This window comes from Cydia pomonella, chromosome 3, assembly GCF_033807575.1.
Source record: "Cydia pomonella isolate Wapato2018A chromosome 3, ilCydPomo1, whole genome shotgun sequence".
Lineage (NCBI taxonomy): Eukaryota > Metazoa > Arthropoda > Insecta > Lepidoptera > Tortricidae > Cydia > Cydia pomonella.
This window is the reverse complement of record NC_084705.1, coordinates 20,358,726-20,383,620: the sequence shown is the minus strand read 5'-3', so window position 1 is coordinate 20,383,620 and position 24,895 is coordinate 20,358,726. Positions and strand designations below refer to the sequence as shown.

The 24,895-nt window shown below is 39.8% G+C and overlaps 3 protein-coding genes across 3 annotated transcripts; 1 reads left to right on the top strand and 2 right to left on the bottom strand.

Moving 5' to 3' along the window:
- Positions 1-183: 183 nt before the first annotated feature.
- LOC133516655 (synaptic vesicular amine transporter-like) lies at positions 184-17,808 on the bottom strand. The gene is made up of 12 exons (XM_061849673.1): positions 17,640-17,808; positions 13,983-14,132; positions 13,255-13,446; positions 12,595-12,805; positions 10,604-10,728; positions 10,035-10,121; positions 9,276-9,316; positions 8,002-8,157; positions 7,343-7,504; positions 1,576-1,729; positions 1,031-1,161; positions 184-441 (listed from the first exon to the last, which is right to left on the bottom strand). The coding sequence occupies exons 2-12, from the start codon at positions 14,065-14,067 to the stop codon at positions 343-345; spliced, it is 1,443 nt and encodes a 480-aa protein (XP_061705657.1). The 5' UTR covers positions 14,068-14,132; positions 17,640-17,808; the 3' UTR covers positions 184-342.
- On the top strand, positions 15,533-20,887 carry LOC133516259 (ciliary microtubule associated protein 1A-like). The gene is made up of 6 exons (XM_061849097.1): positions 15,533-15,692; positions 17,156-17,357; positions 17,714-17,989; positions 18,308-18,407; positions 18,559-18,688; positions 20,252-20,887. The coding sequence occupies exons 1-5, from the start codon at positions 15,674-15,676 to the stop codon at positions 18,643-18,645; spliced, it is 684 nt and encodes a 227-aa protein (XP_061705081.1). The 5' UTR covers positions 15,533-15,673; the 3' UTR covers positions 18,646-18,688; positions 20,252-20,887.
- Positions 20,888-21,176: 289 nt separating this feature from the next.
- On the bottom strand, positions 21,177-24,394 carry LOC133516260 (large ribosomal subunit protein mL54). Its single transcript, XM_061849098.1, has 3 exons — positions 24,170-24,394; positions 23,543-23,688; positions 21,177-21,680 (listed from the first exon to the last, which is right to left on the bottom strand). Exons 1-3 carry the CDS (start codon positions 24,285-24,287, stop codon positions 21,519-21,521), a joined length of 426 nt encoding a protein of 141 aa, XP_061705082.1. The 5' UTR covers positions 24,288-24,394; the 3' UTR covers positions 21,177-21,518.
- Positions 24,395-24,895: the final 501 nt, after the last annotated feature.

The following is a 24,895-nucleotide window of genomic DNA, read 5'->3' as shown; positions in this document are numbered from 1 at the left end:
GGTTTTCTGTGCCCGTAATTGACGAACTTCGCTTTCCGCGGTTATAGCCCAGGCCTGATAAAGTGTGGATGAGATTGGCAATTTAACAATAAGAGACCTTTAGCGGTCGGTTGGCAATTAACCATCACACAACTGACGAGTTTTAAAGTTGGTACCATTTACAACAAGTACAAAGTTTGGTAATTAATTTGGTTGCAGATTATATTTACCAACAATATCGAGTATTTAGAAAGATGAGTAGCGATTGATTTTTTGCAGGCAGAGGGTTATGTAGTCATAATCATCTCTATAGTATCTAATAAAAAAAGTAATAGTCTCGAGCTGTAGGCAGGAATAAGATATCTATTGCAGCTGCGTATACTGCCGCGGACGAAGCGGCGTGCTCTCCACTCCAGACTCGCACGCCTCGGAGTCATCGTCGTCAGGCGTACTCGCGCCCCACTGTTGATCACAACATAAGATAAGTAAGACTATATGATCGCGTAATCGCGATAAAGCGTGATTCTACAAGTTTCTATTTTTTATAGTAATTCTAAACTGGTGGAATCCCGCCTTTACGATCGGTCAACATTGTATAAATTCCCACAATTTCTTAAAATGTTGAGTCGGTTATATCTATTAAGTATCTAAGGGTTCTTTTTGAGAAGAACCTGCTTACTGACGGCCTCTCTTTGAGTAATAGGTATAGCTAACTCAGTTAAATTTTGAAACCATTACCTTATATCAGGTTAATAGTTATTATCAATTCGATTTAGCAGTCGGCAATAACAATACACCCCTATAGCGCTAAAGTTAGCTAGCTCGTGTTATGAATCGGATCCAAAACGTATTAAGAAAACAGAGCTGTTGGCAATTCGTAGCGCTAGTATTGCAAAGTCAGATTTCAGATGACAAAGTCTGGACATGGAAATGGTAGGTACCATTATAATCGTCCTATTTTTTATAGTAATGTGACGATTATGGTGACTTTCCACACTCACTGCGAAGTTCGTGCAGAGTTAGGTTGGTCCGACTCTAACAGCTGGCTAACCTGTGGCGAGAGCGGGTGTTTCTTGAGATGAGTGTAGAGAAACATGCCGTAGAGCAGATTTGCGGCGCCGAGCACGCGCAGTGCTGTGGCGAACCCGCAGCGCCACGCCAAAAGCCCGCCCAGCGCAGGGCCTGTACACCAAGGAGGAATCATTACCAGAAGATTCCAACACGATTTAAAAGTTATCGGATTGGCAGTCCTCACGCAACATCCTGTACACTAGGATAACGTTACCAAACGCTTCTAATAATAGGATTCAAAAGTTAGAGGATTTGGAAATGGCAGACTTCAGGCCCTTGCGCATTTAACATAAAGAGTGTGTGACGAACGATTATTCTAACTAAAATTAAATACTAAGGGGTGTTTCGTAGCAAGTAAATATCTGTGTCGCAAAAGCACCACGCACTACGCTTGCCACGCCGCTTGTAAAGATATTCTTTAGGAAATGACGAAATCCCCTAATTTAGGCAGATACAATTTTATTTGAATATAATGATTGTTAGGTATTTACTCAAAATAATACTCTACGTCAAAAAATAAATCACCTAGAGCATAAGCAGCGCTGGAAGCAGCCTGCAGTAGTGCGGCGAGGTGCGGCACCTGCCGCGGCGCCCGCGCCAGGAGCGCTGGCACCAGAGCAGCATCGGCAGCGCCCAGCCCGCCGCCCAGCGCCGCGTGTGGCAGCGCTAGCCACCACACCTGCCATGGTCCACACACCACAAACAATGGTCAATTTCAAAACAAATGTGGACTTATAGTCCGTTTTCTATTGGGAATGCTTGTATGGAGAGGTATACATTTTTGAGTACAGCAATGCCATTTGGTACGAATGTTATACACGTCCACCTTAGCCCAAAACGCCCGGTAGCCAGGTCGAACTCCGCGACATGTGGGGGTAGGGGGGGGGGGGAGTCAAAGTACAGAGCTCCCGGCGCTCAGAAAAAAATTCTGACGGATTACTTTGGACCTTTGAGTCAAGTTTGGTGTCGTTATCAGATAATTAAATGATGACCAGTCCATTCCCCATGCCAGTTTTTAGGGTTCCTAGCAAAATATGACGCAATCCTTAAAATAGTAAACTTTTAGTAGTGACACAATGCAAACAAATCCGTATAGTTTTATATTTTTGTATTAAATTTTGTTTATAAAAATACTGTCCGAAAGACCATTTAATGCAGATCATAAAAACATTAACATTAAATACACAAATAATTTTATTGAAAACAGTATAAGTACAGTGTTAGCACTTAAAGACTAAGGATTAAGGATAAGGAAAAGTTTACAAATGCCTGAACTAGGAGTTCCTGTGTTTCAGGCAGAATAGGACCATATTAATTAATTTGTAATTATTCGCTTAATTATAATTATAAATAGTACACAATAAAAATCTGGTAGGGTGATAACCTTAACAAAATAACTTATTTATGTATTCTATATCAAAGTACAGTAAGAAATCATTTTACGACTATTAGTAAGTTCTCTGTATCATCGTATGTCATTTTTTGAAGGGCGCGTCGTAGAATATTCTTACAACCAGCATAGCTAAGTGGGTATAAGTCTAGTTTTGAATTTAACCTGTTGTACAAATAAGGGCCCAAAAAGACAAAATATCTAGATGAAAATACGTGTTCTCTTTGTACGGTTTGTATACATATAATATCTTTGCGCCTTTTGTTACTATATGCAGTGTTGAAAGGAATTTTGGTGTGCTGCTTAAGTGTTGTGCTTAATATAAATAGTTGACGAACAGTTAGTACTTCACATGCTTTATAAAGGAGTTCAGTGGGGTATAAGAATGGGCGGTAAGTAGCTACCTTTAGTACAGCTCTCTGGGCTCTTTCTAGGTTTATTAGTGTTGTTTTAGCTGTACCACCCCAGGAAGAAATACAGTAACTTAGTATCGATTGACACAGTGAAAAGTATACTTGCTTGATTAAAGTTTGGTCACCTATCGATCGAAGTTTTTTAAATACAAATATTAATTTTCGAACTCTATTGCACAATGCTTCAATGTGATTTTTAAAAGAGAGAGTTTCGTCAATAATGACTCCCAAATACTTAATGTTGTCAGTAATAGTTATAGATGGGCATGTACAGGGCTTATTTGTTTCGTCCTCACAGTTATGTGCGTAAAGTGTGTGATTATTTGACATTGGTTTTTGTATTTGTATTAACATTAAATATACATTTAACTATTTTCAATGTAAAATAAAATAATTATTGCACGTACCTTCTTGATTTTTGCGGGTGGCGTGCGGGCGTCGCTCGGCGGGGTAAATGATTTTCAACAGCTCCCGCAGTAACAGCTAAGATATTAGATGGTTCGAATGTGCATATCTTGAGCCCAGGACCGTCAAAAACATACGGGGATTATGCTGCCAATGTGTTTTCATCCTTTCTGATTAGATAGCTATCTAATGTTGAAAGACTGATCGACGTGGTTTGAGATACATACCTATAATACAAGAAAGACAACCTTAAGAATACAACTCGAGAAAAACGAGGTTCTGGCCAACGCGTATTAGATGGCGAACATTCCAAAAGGATGGATGATGGATCACAAGGATTCCAAAAGGATGGTCTAACTTTCTTTGTGAGGGATCAAACAAAGAAGAGCTACACCATCTTTTGTCGTCACATTGTTACTCAAACATAGAGTTCCAATCGGTAAAGGGTTCATCATAACATTCATAACTGATGGTGACGAAGCTTTGAATAAAACTACTCCGACTGAAAATGTGGCACCGGGCAATCACGAAGAAGCCGACACACGGATCATGCTTCATCTTGCTGATGCTCTGCTGAAAAGACACTCCAAATTAATGTTAAAAACAGTCGACACATCATATCTTGTGTTCCAAAGCTAGAAGGCCTAGAATACGAACCATAGGTACACATTGGAACAGGACGAAATCATCAATATCTGGCATGTCACACAATAGCTTCATGTCTAGGTAACGGACTTATTAGTATCCAAATCAATTTCTTGACAAGATTTACAATAACATTTTATACTAAAGAAATGGTTGTCTTTTTTGTTTCAAGTCCTGAAAGAACACATGTTTTGCCCTTATATTCTTTTACCGGACGTGACACTACCTCATATTTTAACGTAAAGGGCCAAAACCGCATTTGGAGCATGGAAGGCATATCAGAATTTCACACGAGGGTTTGGAGCACTTTACAAAGGGGAATATGCAAACCCTGAAATTAAAAAAAATGTGATAGCTATATGTATGACAGGTACCTAAGGATACGATATTTAAAATGCTATAATATTTAAAATATACTAATAAAAAAATGCATTTTTATTAGTATATTTTTGGTTCTTCAGGTCATGCCCCTCTGTGACAATAAATGAGTGTCGTAAGCATTTGTTTACAAAAAAGGACGAATCGAAAATATGCGTCCTACACAAGGTTGTACAGGCTGTTTATATTTGGCCCTCTGAATGGGGTTGGCAAAAAGAAGAAGAAGCGTGGGAGCCACTGTGGACCAAGTCCTATGGCTGCTCAAGCATGCCTAAAATGATTAAGACGAAGAAGCGTGAAATCTTGCAGTTCCAGGTGCAATGCTTCAAACGCCAGCTCAAATGACTGAGTTATGTAATTGTGGAGGTGGTTAATTGTGAATAAAATTTACTCTCAAGCGTTCTATTAGTATATATCTTTATTTTTAACAAAGACCTGACTTCGTTTATGAATTAAAGATGGTTAAAAATCACACTAATATTATAAAGGCGAAAGTTTGCGAGTGTGTATGTTTGTTACTTATTCACAGTCAAGTGGCTAGATTAATTTTGATAAAATTTGATATGGAGGTAGCTGACACCCTGGATAAGACATAGGCTACTTCTTACCCGCCGGTAACACCGCGGGGTACAGCTGGCATACAATTAAAAAGAAGAAAGACACAGGTAAAGAGAGAAAAATACATTTGTTTTACGTAATAATAAATAAAAGAATATCTAGGTATAGGTTAGGTTTTTTATAACGTGTTTATATCTTTTGTAGTGTTTTATGTTTTTATATTTTACTTTTATATACAAATTGTAAAGCCTAACTTAAGAAGAAAGATAAATAAAAGAATACCTATTACGATTATGATATTATTGTAAGTAATTTAATTTATAAATATTAGGAAAGCTACGGTCTTCTTTTCGTCCCCTACGCTGCGCTGACGAACGTCGCATTACTTTCAATATTTTATTTTACATTTAAATTAGTCAAAAATATATTTACTTCCTGTTAGAATCTGTATTAAATGGGCCTTCGGACAGTATATAAGATTTTCTTTCAGGTATGTATCCCAAACCAGGTCCAGTCTTTCAACATTAGATGGCTCTCTAATCAGAAAGAATGAAAACACATTGGCAGCATAATCCCAGAATGTTTTTGACAGTCCCGGGCTCAAGATATACACTACAGCCGAACCATCTAATATCTTAGCTGTTACTGTGGGAGCTGTTGGAAAACATTTACCCCGCCGAGCGACGCCCGCACGCGCCCGCAAAAATCCACTAGGTACGAGTACGTGCAATAATTATTTTATTTTACATTGAAAATAGTTAAATGTATATTTAATGTTAATGTTTTTATGATCTGCATTAAATGGGCTGTCGGACAGTATTGTTTATAAACCAAGCTTAAAACAAAAATATATGTATTTGTTTGCATTATGTCACTACTAAAAGTTTATTATTTTAAGGATTGCGTCATATTTTGCTACGGAACCCTAAAAAACTGGTATGGGGAATGAATTGTGCATCATTTAGTTACTTGATAACGGCACCAAACTTGACTCAAAGGTCCAAACTAATCCGTCAGATTTTTGTACTTTGAACCGCCCCTTAACATGTCGCGGAGTGTTCAATCTGGCTATCGGGCATTTTGAGCTTAGGTGGACGTGTATAACATTCGTACCAAATGGCATTAAATGCCAAATAGAAAACGGACTATTAATTCAGTGTGGCGAGGAGCGGCACCCGTCGCGGTTCACACAGCAGCAGCCACCACACCTGCCGCCACGAATGTAACAGTCAACTACAATAGTTATTTGTACAACAAGAGAGCAAAGTTTGATATTTCTTCGAGTGCTTGTTTTGAGTCCCGTGCAAGCGAAAGATTCTATAATAGATTCACGAGCATAGCGAGTAAATCTAATTTAGAATCTTGAGCGTAGTAAGGGACTCAAAAGCGCACGAGATGTAAATAACTTTGATCTCGTGTAGTACACAAAATTTTTCACGTCAGTCAGCCATCAAAAAATACAACCTGAAAAATGTAATCCAGACGGACGGATCACTATTTCACTCATGTTTTCTGAAGGTATTCTAACAATTAACTTTAATTACCGCAATAAAACAAAACGAAAGAAATTTCAATAAAATAATATATATATAGTCCTCCTCATCGTTTTCGATGACGGCGACCCCAAATAAACACATTATGGACGTTGTCTAGCATGAGCCCTAATGTGGCTGGCCAGGCCGAACTTGCTCTTAAATACTCTATTGCACGCGTGACAATAATACGAGAATAATGAATTAACGAACATCAATTGACAGTTCAATCGATAACTTTTTTTTTATAAAAAAAAACTTTGTAAGATCCGGTCCGAATTGCGGATACTACTATTTGTCAACTATAGTAGAGATCGTTAAAAGTAGTTAAGTAGAATTATTTACTGCGTAACAATTGCGTAAATTTGTATAAGTTCATTGTTTTGATTGAATAGTAAAATACGTAAAATATGGTGTTTTTATTAAATTTTAAACTTTTATTTCATTAATTAATTATTACGAATGAAGACTCGTAGGGTGTTTTGGAACGATGCGGTCTGACTTATTTCGGGGGTCTATTATAAACCATCAATATACCGTTAAATTACGTATGCACTTTTTTTGTCTCTTTCTTTTTGCTAATGATGTGAAAGGGATAAAGACAATAGAATCCAAATATTTCGAACTTGTATTAGGCCCCGGACGTTGAAATGACATTCGAATCTAAAGGTCACTTGAATGTTATTTTGTCTCACTTGGTGAGCAAAATGCGATTTTACTCACTGTTTTTAAGCAGCAAATTACCCTTGTTCGAGCTGCTGACGTGAAAAATAATTTACAGGCTAACGAATAATGTAGTCGAATCTTTCTGTGCGAGGATGCGCAGCGAGGGTTGTGTTTGTTATAATTTCATTCACCTATCCTCGCTCAGCGCAGCCCTAGTCGACAATATTAGGTACCTATATTGGTTCTTCCTCGCTACACATCCTCGCACATCTCTGGTGAAAATGCAGCCTTAAACCTAGCTATACCGTGGGCGCGTGCGGGAGTGCAAGCGCGGCGACGCCGACGGCGGCCTGGCCCGCCAGAGCCACGCGCTCGGCGCCGAGCGCGCGCGCCGCCAGCCCCGCGCACGACGTCGCCAGCAGGTAGCCCGCGCTGTCCGGCACGAACACGATGCCCGTCTGCCATCGCTGCACATAACATACTCGATTTAGTGTATGAAATATAAGGCCGCGGTTAGGACTCACGCGACCGGCGGTGCGGCCAGCGGTGCGGTCAACGCCGCCTGCTGTCGCCAGGATACCGTCGTCCAGAACAGGGCTACAACCGCGAAAATCGAAGTTCGTCAATAGCGGGTATTTTTCTCTGTCACTCTAATTACGTCTTAGTGAGAGTAAAAGAGAAGGATCCCCGCAATTTGCGAAATTCGGTTTTCGCGGTAGGCCCCCAGGTTTTTTCAATTCTATACAATTTTAACAAGCTAAGCTGGACGACGCAAGCGGTTGGTTCGACCGACTCGATACAAATTTAGGTACCTAATTTAATTATACTTGAATGAATCTGTTCTGGACGACAGCGGCGGCAACGGCGGTGGGCGGCGACGATGTGACGTGGCGTTGTCATGACTATGCATGTGTGAGAAACACACAGCCCTCCCCATAACCACACGATACATTCCAGCATGTACCTGCGGGTGGAAGCGCGCGCGGATCCAGGGCGGCAAGGTTGGCTCGAGGGCGGCCATGACGCAGGTAGTGAGCAGTACGCAGCCCGCGCAGGCCGCCGCTGGCGCCGCGTAACCCGCGCCTCGTGCGCTGAACCACGCGCCGCCACTGCCGGTCACCTGGGGGTCCACATCATGTTATTTAAATGAATGCGTTGCTGACATTTAGCGACCATCGACTTGTAACATGAGAAAGTCTATTAATTAACACGCTTTTATTAGGTCGACCTGTATGTAACTAACTATGTAATGGAATCTATTAAGGTAACTAATATACCATCTTCCAAGGATCGTCATGAAAATTGGCAGCTGTATGTAGTTCTAATGACAATACAATAATATGGTACTGTCGAACTGATCTGATGATGGAGTCGGAAGATATGAACTGGAACTTCATGATGGAACATCGTATCATAGCTGTGTTTGGATTTGTTAGAAAAGTCTTGTGATGAACTTTGACTACGATTAGGTTTCAAGGTCTGATGATGAAGCCGGAAGATAGGCACTGGCATTCCATGATGGAATATCGTATCGTAGTCGTGTTTGCACTTGTGAGAAAGGTCACGTAATGGACTTTAAACACGATCAGGTTTCACATTTATAAAAGCGTGTTTTCTAGTGTTTTTTAAACTATTAGGTAATTTACGAGTATTATATATATATATGTAGGTATACCTAATTTCATACTTTTATCCTACAGGCTCGTCTGAAAATATCGATACGAATAAAGTCCTAAAATATGTATACACGACCTTATTGCCCGTATATTAGGGTGTATAGATATTTTTGGCACTTTATCGTCCGTATCTATATTTTCAGACGTGACAACAACCTTATTTTAAGGCAGCAGTGATGACACTCCTGCAATAATAAGTGCCAATTGATCACTGATACCTTTTAAGTGTCAATCATAAGGGTAGTTTACCCTACTGGTCATCGATCAGTGGTCAGTTAAATATTTTCTGCTCACTTTTGACGAGCGGTTTGGCCTGGTGATAGTGACGCTGATGGTCCCGGGTTCAAATCCTGGTAAGGGCATTTATTCGGTGATGAGCATGGATATTTGTTCCTGAGTCATGGGTGTTTTCTATGCATTTAAGTATTTATAAATATTTATATATTATATATATCGTTGTCTAAGTACCCTCAACACAAGCCTTATTGAGCTTACTGTGGGACTTAGTCAATTTGTGTAATAATGTCTTATAATATTTATTTATTTATTTATTATTACTTACCCGATTAAATTCCTCTTTTCGTAAATAAACGCATTGTAGAGCTGAAACACACCATTTTTATTTAAGTATAATATACCTATAGTACAGCCTTAATCTGCTAATATTACGACTCCGTTTAGTGTGTACATATTACAAATAGCGCCGATATCGGTATTATAAATTAAATCATAAGTCATTATAGGTATTTAAAAAAAAGCGGCCAAGTGCGAGTCGGACTCGCCCATGAAGGGTTCCGCACCATTTATGACGTATTAAAAAAAAACTACTTACTGGATCTCGTTCAAACCAATTTTCAGTGGAAGGTTGCATGGTAATGTACATCATATATATTTTTTTAGTTTTATCATTCTCTTATTTTATAGGTAGAAGTTACAGATGGGGGGGGGGGACACATTTTACCACTTTGGAAGTGTCTCTCGCGCAAACTATTCAGTTTAGGAAAAAATATATTAGAAACCTCAATATCATTTTTGAACACCTATCCATAGATACCCCACACGTATGGGTTTGATGACAAAAAAATTTCTAAGTATAGGGTACCCCCAAAATTGATTGTTTTTTTTCTATTTAGGTGTGAAAATCTTAATGAGGTACACAGAATATATTTACTTACCAAGTTTCAACGGTATCGTTCTTATAGTTTCGGAAAAAAGTGGCTGTGACATACGGACGGACAGACAGACAGACAGACAGACATGACGAATCCATAAGGGTTCCGTTTTTTGCCATTTGGCTACGGAACCCTAAAAAGTAGGTTACCTAAGTTAACCAGAAGCAAAGCAGCCAGCAAGAGGAAACTCCAAGTGGCATCGAGTAGCCCGCCCGTCGGGTAGCCAACCAGAACGCCTGCGACAACAAACACAATGCTGCAATGGTTCGAGATACCCGGTCACCGCCATGGTTTAGTTATATATTTTTTTTTTTTAATTCATTAGGTAAATACAAATAAAACTCGAATGTAACAATTTGTTATAATATATACTGTCTCTTCGCAACAATTTTTTTTATTTGCCGCCTTTTTGTACTGGCAAGGGCGCTGTGCCAGAGTATAAGCATTATGATCTACAAACTGGGTGTTACAATTACAGTACAGTATAGAATACAGAATGAACTTTTCGATTTAAAAAAAACTTGTGTGCACCTAAAAATAGCAAACACAACATTTATGAAAAATTACAGTTAGCTAATAGTTACATATTATAATTCAAATCGGTGCCGTTGCGCGAACCTTGCGTCGAGCGGCAGCTAATATACGAGTAGCACTATCTGGACGTAATTCGATGCTGACGCTCGGGAGACGCTATTTTAATGTAAGGTGTTCAACAAACCTAGTGCCACAGCGCCTAGTAGTGCCGGCAGTCGCTGCGGTGCACAGGCGGCAGCCAGTGCCAGCCCCGCCACGCCCGCCAGCGCTGATCCCGCGCCGTGCAGCACGCGCCCCGCACCTGCACACCTAATATCAAACAAATATTTAAAAATTACCTTTTTAAAAGCTTTTATTTAACTTGCAATGTATGTATGTTTGTTCGGGTGGAATCTTGCAACTCAATTTTGAAGCAGATATCTTCAGCCGATTGAGCTAAAATTTTGTATACACGTTTAGTTTGGATGACAATGCATGATAAATTATGTGACGTCATTCTAAATCCAACATGGCGGACCATTCAAGATGGCATGGGTATCAAATGAAAGGGATTGTTGACAGTAACTCGAAAAAATATGTGACGTTATTCTAAATCCAATATGGCGGTACATCCAAGATGGCGGAATAGTTATTTTTAATGCACTTCTACAATATGGGTATCAAATGAAAGGGATTGTTGAGAGTAACTCAAAATAACTAAAAAGTAAAAAATACAATAAAAGTAAAAAAAATTTTTTAATAAAAGCTTTTATTTAAATGCTCTAAAAAGAAGGAAATAAAATTTTAATCATCAACTTATAACCTTATTAATTATACACAATTTATATGTTCATAAAAGCTTGTCGCGAGGTTTAAGTACTTATAAGTATTAAATTAAATTAAAATGTTTGAAAATTTTAACTTAGCACATCAAGTTACTTAATTAAAGAGGTACCGTACTAGTTTGTTTATACAATTAAATCGCGCGACAAGCTTTTATGAACATATAAATTGTGTATAATGAGGTTATAAGTTGATGATTTAAATTTTATTAAAAAATATTACTTTTATTTTCTCCAATATGCTTGGAAATGTTCACCTTATTGTAGCAAAAATAGTACGGGAAGTTCTTCATTACGGTCAAATAAAAAAAAACCGACCACGTGCGAGTTGGACTCGCACAGGAAGGGAACCCTTCCTGTGCGAGTCCAACTCGCACGTGGTCGGTTTTTTTTTACCATTATATATAAAAACGGTAACCCATCCAAGTACTGACCCCGCCCGACGTTGCTTAACTTCGGTGATTGGATGAGAACATTGAGAACCTCGAGATAGTCGAGATAGGAAAGAAATAATTAGTATTTTATTATGTTTTTAGTATTTGTTGTTATAGCGGCAACAGAAATACATAATCCGTAGAAATTTCAACTGGCTCACTATCACGGTTCGTGAGATACAGCCAGTCGACAGACGGACGGACGGACGGACAGCGGAGTCTCAGTAATAGGGTCCCGTTTGACCCTTTGGGTACGGAACCCTAAAAATCAAACCATTATTGTAGTGTTCTGGCGGACGGGAAGTTTTTACTGTATTGTTTTTTACTTTTTTAAACATGAACCCACTAAGAAAACTGCAAACAGCCTATTACTCGTAACATAGCCGCGGCGGGCTTTCTATTGAATGGCACTGTATGAATGGCAGAATAATTTGAGTGCTGGCAGATTATTATATGATTCGTATTTCCTCGCATATTTGGAGAAAAGCACTAGGTACATTATCCAAAATGATCCAAGTTGGTCGTCATAATTTATTATTATTATTGCAGAGGCCGGGAAAGGGCAATTGGTAGATGAGTTTCGATTTTGTCGGACGACGCGAAGGGAAGCGAAAGAAAACAAATCCACGAATTGCTATTCCTGCCAAGGCATAAAGGCCTACTAATGTACTATTCACTGTGAGAAACATCAACCAGTATCTGTTTAATGAACACTATTCAATATATATTTCGCTAATTTACCAAAAATATTGACTTTTATTACGCATATCTATTAATAACCGATATTGATATTTCATTGTAGAGCTAATTAAGGTCCAGTCAATCCACCCTTCGGCCGTACGCTGCGCCCAACCCACTGAGCCGCTACTCGACTGGCTTCGCAGTCCTTTCACCAAACCCACACCGCCATACCTACTCACCACGCGCCGCCGCCCGCGCCGCACGCCGCGAACACGCCAGCCGCGCCAGCCAGCAACGTCGTGCCCGCTCCAAGCGCGCGCGCCGCTCCTCCACACGCAGCTCGCGCAGCCCACGGTGCCGCCGCCAGCTGTGCGGCAGCCTTCGCTCCCAACACCACGCCCACCACTGCCGTGCTTCCTCCACGTCGGACGCTCTCAACTACATCACGTTACAAGTCGATACAGAAAGGAACGGATTAAAAGTTTTACACAAATTCGGCGCCTAATCAATCAACCTAAACACTCGTAACAACTGATCATAAGAAAATGCAAGTTATTTATATTTAAGCACTTTATTTTATGTAGGTAAGTTGTAAATTTTGTAGGCGAGATACCGTCACGGTGCTCCGCTAAGACTACTGGACTACCAGTCTGTCTGAAGCTGAACCATTATTTGGCTAGAAAAATCTTTAGCGCATACGAGCTACGACGTAGCATCGTAGTTAGTATTTCCCGCTGTAGAATGTGTGCGCAAGCTACATGTACGAAGTACGAGCGAACCGCACGGACGGTGACATCATTTAAATATCAAAATTGTACGTTGCATAATTACGCAACGTTGTCGTTTTGCCTCTACCACGCATTTTCGTTAAATACCAGGAAACTCATCATGTTATGGGCTAGGACATAGCGCTACGCTCGTAGGTGTGAATGTGTTACATAGCTTGCCTAAGGTATGCGCGTGAGTGTCGTTGTCGTGTGCGATGGCATGGCGCACGGTGTGGTTGAGCAGCGCGGCCAGCGGCGGCGGCGCGTCCTGCGCCGTCCAGCGCGCCAGCTCGTCGCCGCGCACCCAGTCCGGGATGATGGGCACTGTTACAACATTAATGTGGTTTAAGTTACGCTACTGTGTGTACAACCGATTTTCGTTGATACTGTAACTTTTGACTTACATTCTGGCAGAAATCTGAACTAAATGTCAACTGTAGGCACATATTATTAACAATTGGTTTTCAGGAAAGGTAACTAAAGACGGTTATATTAATATCTATTGTCATAATTATAGAAGCATTTTTCACTTTCAATGTTTTTGGGCTCTTTTAAATAATAGGTATTGTATTTTTTTAAAAGATTATATAGCCGGGGCAGAGACTGATATAAAAAAAATGGCGCGACGACCTCGACCCTTTTTGCAGCGACTGGCAGGAGCATGCATCAGACCTTGACGTGTTGTGGAAAAAAGAGGCCTTTGCGCACCACTGAGACACAAAATAGGCTACAAAAAAATGCAAGTAGCTGCGAACATATCACAGGTTGCTAATTTACCCCCTCCATAAAATAACACTATTTACCACCTGGGATACAGATACGAACTTACTACTTAAGATTTAGGACTAAGTAGTACTCACCTAACACGGTTAGGAGAACATTGTCTAAGAAGAATGTCAGGTAGACGAGCACGAAGGCCACAAGACCTCGCTCCTCAGCGCTCATGCCGCGTCCGTAGCCTCCCACTCAATGCCGCAACCACGACTCATGCCCGACAGCAATTCATTCGGCTATAAGAACACAGTATACCGAATCATACTGTCTCTATCGTTCTTAAAACGTTTGTAAAGGATAAGCGATACTCAGTAGTCATGTTTTGTAGGGGGTTGGAGGCTGCAGAGGCGCGATAACAGAAGCAATCAGTGTCCAATCAGTGCTCGGCGGCGCGTGTGCTCGCCCGCTGCGTAACGAGATCACACGCTTGCTGCACATCCACTTAACTACTTCCATTCTTTAAACAGAATAATTTGTTGGATAGATTTTTAAAGTTGCTGTTCTTAAATTTAAGTAATATCTATATATATCTTAGTTTAAATATCTACGAGAAATCTCACAACAGACAGATATGGATTGCCGTTTGACAATTTCGTACCAAAGATAATATACATTTTGTTTCTGTCCCTGATTGTTTATATCCATTGTTTATATCCTTGTTTGTTTGTGAACATTTGATATGTTTCATTATTAAAGGAGACTCCTTGTCTGTAATACAAACTACCCGATTTCTGTGGGGGAGGCATGTCAACTTAAATTCCAGGCAGGAGGCATGTCAAATTAAAGGCTCCAGTTGTTAAATCCTCTAAGTTATCAAATGTTAGGTGGGTAGTTGTGCAAGTATCCAGGGAGATAAAAGAACATACAGTAGTTTACACTTTTCAAATGCTTGAATCTCTGGGGGCCTAGGCTAGATGATAATCGTACATCGACAAACGCTACACGTAAAGTAAAACGAAAAGTCTCGTCGTCGTGATTATTTATTCCATACATTATTTAAAGTTTCTATTGGCGTTTTCTACCAACGATTATCACTTGGCTTGGCCTTTAAACACAGGGCCATTTTTTATCTGGTAGCAAGTGTATACCTATTAACTTTCAAGATCCAGAGGCCAATTCTAACTTACAGTTTGACATCAAATTGATATATAAACGATGTCATTTTGTCTTCATTTGACCGCGCGTCTCGCTCGGGCTAATACAGGTACGAACATGTAAGAGCAATGCACGCGCGAATGATAAATGACATCATTTAGATGTCAAAGTGTACGTTCGAATTGGCCTCCCAGTATAAAAGTTATCTTCGTTTAAGCGTAATTGAATCCCAAGTTCTTCTTACATTGGACTCTGTAAAGCGATTCACTATTAGGTAAGCGAGGCGAATAACCGTCCGGTTCACAGCTGTGTCGCCCACTCGTTCCCGCATAACAATGGAACACAACCCTTAAATAACATATTTTAATACGTGTGTAGGGTAAAATTTGTATTTAGGTAACTGTCTATTTGTCTAACGAATCGGCAATTAATGGCTGCTAAACAGTGATATTTTTACGCAAAGTACGCCAGGCACTTATGCACTCGACTGTACAACATAAGATTTAACCTGCATGCTGATTATTGTCAAAATTGTCGTCATCGCCTTACGCGCGGCTCACTTGTTTCGTGGCCTTCCGAAATATGTCAACCCTATCAAAATTATAGTGAAAAATATCAGAAAAAGTTATTTATGTTACAAAATTTTAGTTCAGTGTTCCAATAGTAGGTTTTAATTATTAAAATGTCTAAAAAACCATTAGGTGAGTATCGTGCGTTGAACATCGTAAATAGTTCTTCCGCTAAGTTGGTAGCCGGTGCAGTCGTCAGCAGATACGTCTGAGCGGCAAATGTGTTCAAAAATATCGCAGCATGCTTCGGACAACACTTTGACAATAGAGGCGCGTGTCAGATATTTGTCAGCACTTTGGGTCAGCAGTCAGCAGCACATAGCTTTGAGCATGACTGAGTACCATGCTACGGCGCTACATTTTCTACTCTACGGCGTAGCACTTCCGCCCGGGGCGTATTTAGAAATAAAAATCCATCTAAGGTGTAGAGTTTGTGAAGTTGGGGCTTTGCAGAGTTAGAAGCGTGGCTCTACAAGAGATCTGATTACTTTTTCACAGTGGGAGCCTTATCGTTTGACATGAAAATGTTTTTGATGGGATTTCACTTCTTTTTGTAAGCTGCTTATGACAATCTTCCATCCCCTAACTTAAAGGCTTGGGGGTGATTTACTATAAAAATCCTGAAATAGGTAACAAGGGGCATCATTTATACAATCTGCTTTTTTTACTGATTCCCCATACAAACATCAACCCCTTTTTCCCCCTAGCGTCCTTTTCCTTCCCCTTTTCACCTTTACGGGGTGATATTGGGGTTGAAAACTATTCTTATCCTTCCCCATAACAAAAAGTATCTACATACCAAATTTCGACTAAATCGGTTCAGCGGTTATTGATTCGCCATACAAAAATCCACCCCCCTTTTCTTCTCCTTAGGAGATATATATATATATATATATATTTTTGTTTATGTACTAATACTATCCTACATACTTAATTTAAGCTTCCTAGGATTTCAGGAATACCCTTAGGGTTTTGATGATTAGTGGGTGAGTGAGTCAGTGACGAAATCGGGGTTTTTTAGATATGAATAAAGTCTAAAGTATGAGAGGTACGCAATTGAATTTTTTTATGCTTAATAAGTCTACTATTGACATTATATCTCGAGAATTTTGTTTATTTGGTATAATCCAAACCCAAGTTATGAGGGTTCAAAAAACGACGAAGCGCTTCGAGAAATGGTAGGTAGTGCCCTACTTGCGCTTCGCTTTACTGGTCTTGGCGGGAGCACGGCAAGCAAACACGCACGTACGTTCATATGCAGAAGCACGCACATCTTGAGGCGTACCTACTCAGATTATTAAAATAAGATAAAGATCATTTTCAAAATATAATATCGTTCCTTCTTTATATGTAATTATCTTGCTACGCTTTGTGTTATGTTGTGGCTCTATAGCGATTAGCTCGAAGCAAAGTATTCTCTCGACAAAGAAAAAGTTCGTACAACTGAGACGCACAATAAGATCATAGTAGTGGTTTGTAGCCCATAGCATAGTTTTTCAGATATGTAGTAAATATCCCTTGTAGAGCCGTAACGACGATGTGACGTATCTAGAAATAAATAGGTTAAGTATATTCATGGTATTTAAACGCCGCAGGGCCGGGACCCGGCGCCTACATGCTGCCGACGACGGTCGGGTTCCCGGCGCACGACCCGTCGCGCGATCGCGCGCCGATGTACTCATTCGGTACGCGTGCGGACTGCCGCGTCAAAGCTATCGGGCCGGGCCCGAGCTACCGCATCGACCGGGTGACGCGCGACGGCGTCGTGACGTCGCCTAATTGGAGCTTCGGATCCAGGTTATTATCGTTTTCATGACATTGGCGCGTTATTATCGTTCAACGACAGCTACGGAAAGGGAGACTGATGGATAATTATAATATAAGCCCTCCTACGTGGACACATTCAACTGGTCACATGTGCAAAGAGTACCTATTCAGAAACAAAGCTTTATGCTTAGTCCGTATTTTCTCGGATGTGATTCATTTTAGTCAGACAACCAGTGATAGTAATGGCATCAGTGCAGTTATTGCTGTAGAAAATAGTACAATTAGAGATTTAGAGACATTGCGTTAACTTACACATAGTTTGTTTGTCCTTCAGTAAGTATTCGACTGAAATAGTTTCCGCCTGGCCACTGATATGTGTTTTACAGATTTCCAGTACGGTCGACGCTCCGCACGCCAGGCCCGGGCGCTCACGCGCCGGAGCGCTGCCCGCCACAGACAGCCAGAGCCCCGCAATACTCGATGGGCGCGCGGCTCGGCTACGCTCTGAAGCGAATGGTGCCCGCGCCCAACGCCTACGCGCTGCGTCTGGGCCCGGGCACGCCCGCCTGGTCCATGGCGCCGCGCTCCGGTTACAACCTCAAGTCCAAGTCGCCGGGGCCCGCCGTTTACTTCCAGCAGAACACCGATGTTTACAAGACTAGGTTAGTCACTGGCGTTGTAGTACACTATAAAAATATCAAAAGCCGAAGGCGTACCTACTTTAGATACTTACTACATGTTATAGGACTTATATGGTAGTAAGAAATAACGAGAACCAATGGTATAAATAATATTGCAATCGCCACCGTAGAGCCGAAGCAGCTCTCATAGTAGTTGAACTTCTTAGAAAATACCTATACAGGATGTCGCAAGCACTATGGGTCGAACAAAGGCTAATGATAACTATTATTTAGTGTAGTCCAACGGAAATATTAAGCGAAAATGAATGGTTTCGGATAAATGTCATGTTTGTGTTACAGGCAACCGATTTACTCGCTGGGTGCGCGTTTGGGCTTCCAAGGCCGCACCAAGACCCCCGGACCTGCGGCTTATCCACCCAACCTCTACAACACTAAGAAGGTAAACACACACTACTTGCAAACCTACCTCTATGGGATGGGACCGTATCACTCAGTGGCGTCCAGTGAAGCTGTTATTGACTTGGCAAAATTAGAATAACTATTGTACTATCTCTATCGCCAATTTTATAAAAATAATATATACGTTGCAGAATCCGTACTCGTACTCGTTCGGTATTCACCACGGCGCTTATGCGCCGCCTATGATCGTCAAAGAAGACACCATGGACTGCCTGTGAAAAGTATAAGTTGTCGTCGTAGGGAGTTAAAAGTAACGAAAAAGTAAGACACACGTGAATTTATTATTTTTTTCGTAGGACTAGGAAGCTAATTCAGATTTTTTATAGTATTTTATGCAACAGTTGTATAAGAAGGGTCAAAAAAGGCGAGTGGCGTGAGTTACAATGTGAGCCGGAGCCGAAGGCGTAGGCGAACATTGTAAAGGAATACGCCACGAGAATTTTTTGACCTACTTATACAACGTTGCATACAATATTTTTCCTACGAGTCAACAAAAATAAATCTTAATTTAGGTAAACAAATTACAGCAAAAGTATATAGCCAAGACGCGCGAGCATACCTTGTTACGCGCCCGGCCCGCCCCGGGCCGCGGCCGGCCGGTCAGCGACACCTCGTAACTCATGAGGCCCTGGTACTTGCTACTTGCTAAATTAATATTTTTGACAGTTTTTTCTCAATTTTGGCCACCGTAGGCTACGGAGACTAACAACCAACGCTAAGCGGTCTTCGTAGTCTATGGGTGTTGCTATATTACGGGTGTCACATGCGTGTTTCTGACTTATGAAGTAATTATTTTTACTATGCAACCAAATGAATATTTTGTAAGTTGGCAGCAATGCACTTAGTTTAAAACTGTATTCGTTTTGGTTTTGTTAGGTTGGTAGCCATTAATCGCAGTAACGTTATAGCGTATAAAAGCACAAGAGCTTTTATGAGGAATAGACAATATAGACTTTTCTTGAAATCTTTTATGTATGTTCTTATAGTTGGTCAAACCAATTTGTCAGTAAATAAGAACAATAAAAACTATACTCATCCTTTTCTTTTGGATGCTAGTACTAGTGTAAGACAAAGATAGTATGACTCCCTCTGTCTATGTTTGAAATGAGATAGCCCTTTGACAAACTATATATTCGTGTTAATGAATGCATAAATGACAGATAACAGTAGAGGAGTAGGAAAAATATCATACACAAGTATTGGATTTCAATTTCAGTAAAGACGCTCGCATATGAGCGCAAAGCGCGACGCACAAGATTAAAATCAAACTGATATCATATTTCATAAATCTTAATATGCCTGTAACTTATTTATGGTATTTTAAACTATAAGTCTACCTACAAAATGTATAAAAGAGCGAGGACAATGTGTCTTGATCAGAGCTGAATGAGTTAACACATTCACCGCTGAGCTAGTCCTAGCGCTACGTCGTAGCAGATAACCTGGGTTTCTCGACATGAAGCGAAAATGCTTCGTAGAGGCAAAACGACAACGTGACGTGATTAGCGCTGAATGAGTTAAGGGGGGCCGTAATAAAGCCAGGAAATTAGAAACGCGAACTTGCAACGGAAGGTTTGGCGATCGGTAATGTAAATAAAATATATCTAATGATATACAATTGCAATGAAATTAAAATTTGACGTTTTCGTGTTTTTTTTATAGAGCCAATTTTAACATGGTAATGTTATGTTGCCCTTGCAAGTTTAATCTAGTATTAGTGTGATTTTTCATGGTATTTGCCTTTGTAAAAACGTGTCACCATTCCATATAAAACTACAATTTTGCGGTAGCCCTCTCTTAAGTAAACTGTCTACTTATTTTCAGAAATAGTTGAACCGGCCGAATTCGCGTGGTCACGCTGGGACTTCGTTTCCATGTTCGGTGCCACGACTATAAGTACTTGCCTGGAATGGGTACTTAAGTAAAGAAGTGCAAAGACGAAGACCATATCTGCTGAGAAGGGAAATACCTTTAGGTACAATGGAGTTTAAATCATGTTGGTTTTAAAGATTTATGTTGTATTTCTTTTGTTTAAAATGGAGTGCAACAAAACAAATGCGACTATTCATGCTGACTGCAATTCCATTGACATGCATGTTTTCTCCAATATAAAAATCGAATATACTTTGGAATGAAATGTATATTAGTAAAGGATTTTGAAAATGAGATTTTGGCCGTAAGTCGTCGATGAAAAACAAATTTTATCCGGAATTATTAAGTAATCCAGAAAAAAACATTTTTTTTTATTGTTCGGTACCACTAATTTTTTGAATGCACAATTTTAGTGCGGAGTACGTAAGAGGTGGAAAATTTAATTGTTAGTGGAATTGTAAATCTTCGGTTTGTACAGTGAAAGTTAGTTTGATTTGCAAAATTACCATGTTGTGTGTGTTTTATAAAATGTAATTGTGGCGAAAATGTAGAAAAGTTTAAATACAGTGTTTACGATGTAATATCAAAGTTTTTATTGCAGTTAAAGCAGCAATATGGACTCAGTCCTCAAAATATTGTGCGGTGAAGGCCGTGAAGATATATACCCCTACTCTTTTTAATCTCGGTGTCCATACAGAACACTTGAATTACTCTATAAATACGCTACCGAGCACAAAACAAAAGGTTTGTTGTGCTCGTTTGTGTGCATTGCGTTTATAAGATAGATGTGGTCAAAGGTGCTCTGGGGAACTAGCTGTAACTAGAGTACTCGTATTCTTGGGTGCTCTCACCCTCTCTCTGGAAGGAAAAGACACTATTTAAAAACTAATATTTTATTTACACTTCCTACTTAAAAACTAGGCATCCTTATATCTGTTTTTATTACTTGAAATACATATTCCAAGAGATATAAAGTTTCAACACAAAACACTTGTTCTCTAAACCTTGACTACTTTCATCACAATCTGTGCATATGGCTGAAATGCGATAAAAAAGTGCACTCTAAATAAACCTTGGCCTCCCGTTGATGCCGTATGTTGCATAAAGCATCATATCGTATGGAGAAAATAATATCGTAGCAATCTTTAAATAACTCGACACTTTTTATGCAGTATGCAGCATTAATAAAAAAAAAATAATGACAAAGCCAGAGATACATTTAAAACTTGCGCAGCGATCGTAGCTTGTTATTGCGGCGCATGCCGGCGGCGCGCACGCGCAGCCAGTAGGCCTTCGTGTCGGGGTCTAGCGATTCCAGCGGCGGCGCGGGGCCTGTGTGCAACTCCCAAAGCCAGTCGGGGTATTCACTGTCTGGGCCCAGCTGCAAACCAAAGGATTATAATGAAAACGTTTTCTATCTGTGATATCCAAATGGATATGCATTAAGTTACTAAGGAGAGGGGGTTAGCCAAGATGAATTGCTAACTGCCTCTTTTAGTGTGCATGGAATTTCTAGGTTCTGTATACTTCTACCTGTTTGCAGTCTAGGAGAATGTGTTTTGTTGTTTCCTCATCTTCCATGCACACTCTGCACATGGGGCTGTCTGTTTTACCCATATTGTGTAGATGTTTGTTAAGTGTGTTATGTCCTGTAACCCGACAACCTGAGTGTTTTCAGCTTCATTGGTAGTTGGGAAGTGGGTCAAATTTAACTTGCAAGATTTGACCCCTACAAATATACATAGGTACATTGCAAGTTAAATAAAAGCTAAGCTTGTTCTTTACAAGCTCTACCAAACAAACCAAATGTGTATAATGTTTTCCTTTATGTTCTTATAATACATATTGAACAGGGGGGAGAAGTCAACCTTTTCTTATTTTTTCTTACATAGGAGTGGGGGTGAAAAACTGGCAAAAATTGTCTTACATAATAAATGAATGTCACCAAAGGATGCGGACATCATAAAAACCATAAAAATATAGTGACAGGTCATATTATCAGACATGTTTGGCAGTATTGTCATATTATATTAAATCTCTTGGTATGTTGTTTTAGCAATATTTTGAGGCTACATTCCAAATTGTGTTTCGGACAGATTTATAAGAAAACCCACAGATCTATTGGGAGCGTGCACGATGCCAGCGCCGCTTAGCGTTCGCAACTATTGGGGAGCTGTCCAATAATGAGCTCAACAAAATAAAGATTATTCCTTAAAAATGTTTACTATAATACAGTTACCAATGTGCGGAATCTTTTCGTTTTTAATGTTAAACACACTTGACTTTTGCTTTACTGAAAATAGTAAGAATTATCTGTGTATTTTATATTATTCGGTTATCTTCTTCGTTGTTGTTTCGTTACAAATTAAATGAAAAAAATTTATATTTCATTGTGTTTGGAGGCCCACTTCATGATCCTCTTCATGGGGATACGTATGATGCTTTCAAGTATAAAAGTTTTGCCCTTCTTCATAGGTTTTAATCAACTCATTTTATGTTAAAACATATGTTCTTTCGCTTATCACAACGTTTGTTGTGACAGACGACAGACAACTCTGTGTGCCAAAAGTATGTTTCTGACGAGCTTTCAGTAACTGTCATTATAACTATATTACGATTACCTAATGTTGGTACACTGTATTAGCCATACTATTTTATTAACATCCAAGCAAAACTCTGCATTGACATAGACTAGACAAAATGTTTAGCCGTTACATTGGTAAGCCTGGAATAATACTATATGATATAAAAGCCTAATTTCTAGCTCGATGTTGGAAATATATAAAGTTTACTATTACTGTTTCATCCAGTATCATTGCAGTTTACCATTTATTAGTTATTGTGACATATTTTTATCGTAAATATGATTTTAAAGCAAAAAACGTGAACAAAATAATGGAATAGTATGGGAATTGACAGAAACACACGTAGCATTTTTGCCACATTTGGCCACATCAAGCGCTGTGATTGTTCCGGCTTCCCCCACTACCCGCTTTTTCACGCTCCCAATATGCTAACATAATGCAGTTTGTCAACTTGTGTAAGCGAGGCATAACCATCTGGTTTTATGCTCTCTTTTATACTAATTTCTCTAGTGCCTTATGATGAACTGTCTTGCTTGGTGATAAGGGTCAATTATGATTAGCATAAAAGAAACTATCTGGTATATGTACAGATTATTGGCAAAACACCATGATGACTATAGGACAGCTACCATTTAAATTTGTTTAAATGTTTGCATACCTTGGGGTCTTCTCCTGTGGTATAAATATTGGCACCACACACTTGAGTGACAAGCTTCTGTGGGTCCGTCTCGACTGGCAATTCACGCTTCTCCATGGTACCCAGCTTACCTAGCTTCTTCTTTCCTTTGCCTAACCCCATTACTCCTGAAAAAAGACTGTTGTTAAAGTACTGACATAGTTAATATTGGTGTTATAAGTGGTATAGGTACCAGATTATTATTGTCTGCTTTCCAATTCTTTGGCCTTTCAAGTCTGTTCGAAGATACAAGACACTCGAGGTCTACAGAAGGGGAATGTTAAGGACTACAAATTTAATAGATTTAAAAATGAATATTTTTAGTTCACAATGCATTTTCCTCCCTCTTGCATATAGGACATTCTAGATGGTCGAGATGAGAGTGACCATTCGTGATTCTGTTATGCCGGCTGTACACAGTCGTCGAGAGCCTCGTCGCGACTCGGCACCGCTCCGATCCAATGGGAGAAGCGCGGGACGAGACGAGGAAGAGCAAGACAAGAAGGGAGCAGTATGTACACACTCGTTCTCGGCCTGTCTGAACGAGTGGATACAGCTCGCATTATAAAACATATATTGGACTTGTAATCGTTGTAGTAAGGATGGTACCTCCAGCGGCGGATGTTGTTTTCTTGGCAGCGGCAAACAACGGTGCTGCGCTGTGCATAGCGCGCACGTCCGCCGTAACCGGCATTGCCAGAAGTCGCCCATATAGGACGCGGTACATTACTAATGTCCAATTAATTTTATTTACAAGAAATACGAATAATAAATAGGTTTCGCAGGGTTACTAAGATTGAGGTTAGGTTAGAAATTTTTGAAATAGACATTACACTGTGCGTTTAGAAAATCATTTGAAAATAATTTGTCAATTTGTCACAACAACACAATTTTTTTTTTTTTGCCGTATTGCTATTAGAGCTGCATTTATTATTGGAGTAAATGAGACTGAAATATCGTTACAGCTTAATAATAAGAAGAGAACTAGAAACATGAATTTAACAGCCAGAGAATTATTTGAAATTTAAATAAGAAGCGAAAAATTCTGAACGTAGTCTGAACCGCTCCAATACCAAACCCAGAATTATTACAAAGCATGAAGTGATTGTGAATAACCAATCTAAAAGCACGGACTTATAAGATTAACCGGATAGGGTACATGGCCAAAAAGTGTGTCTACATGAGAAGTCAAGGTGGGCCGTTGCATCTCTTTCTAATTAGGGTGACCATGAGTTATATGTATCTGGGATATTAGGATAACGTGGAATTTGGCCAAGATCTTTTCTCATTTGTGCATAGTCAGAGAGAAACTTACTGTCTTTTTGCTGTTTTAGT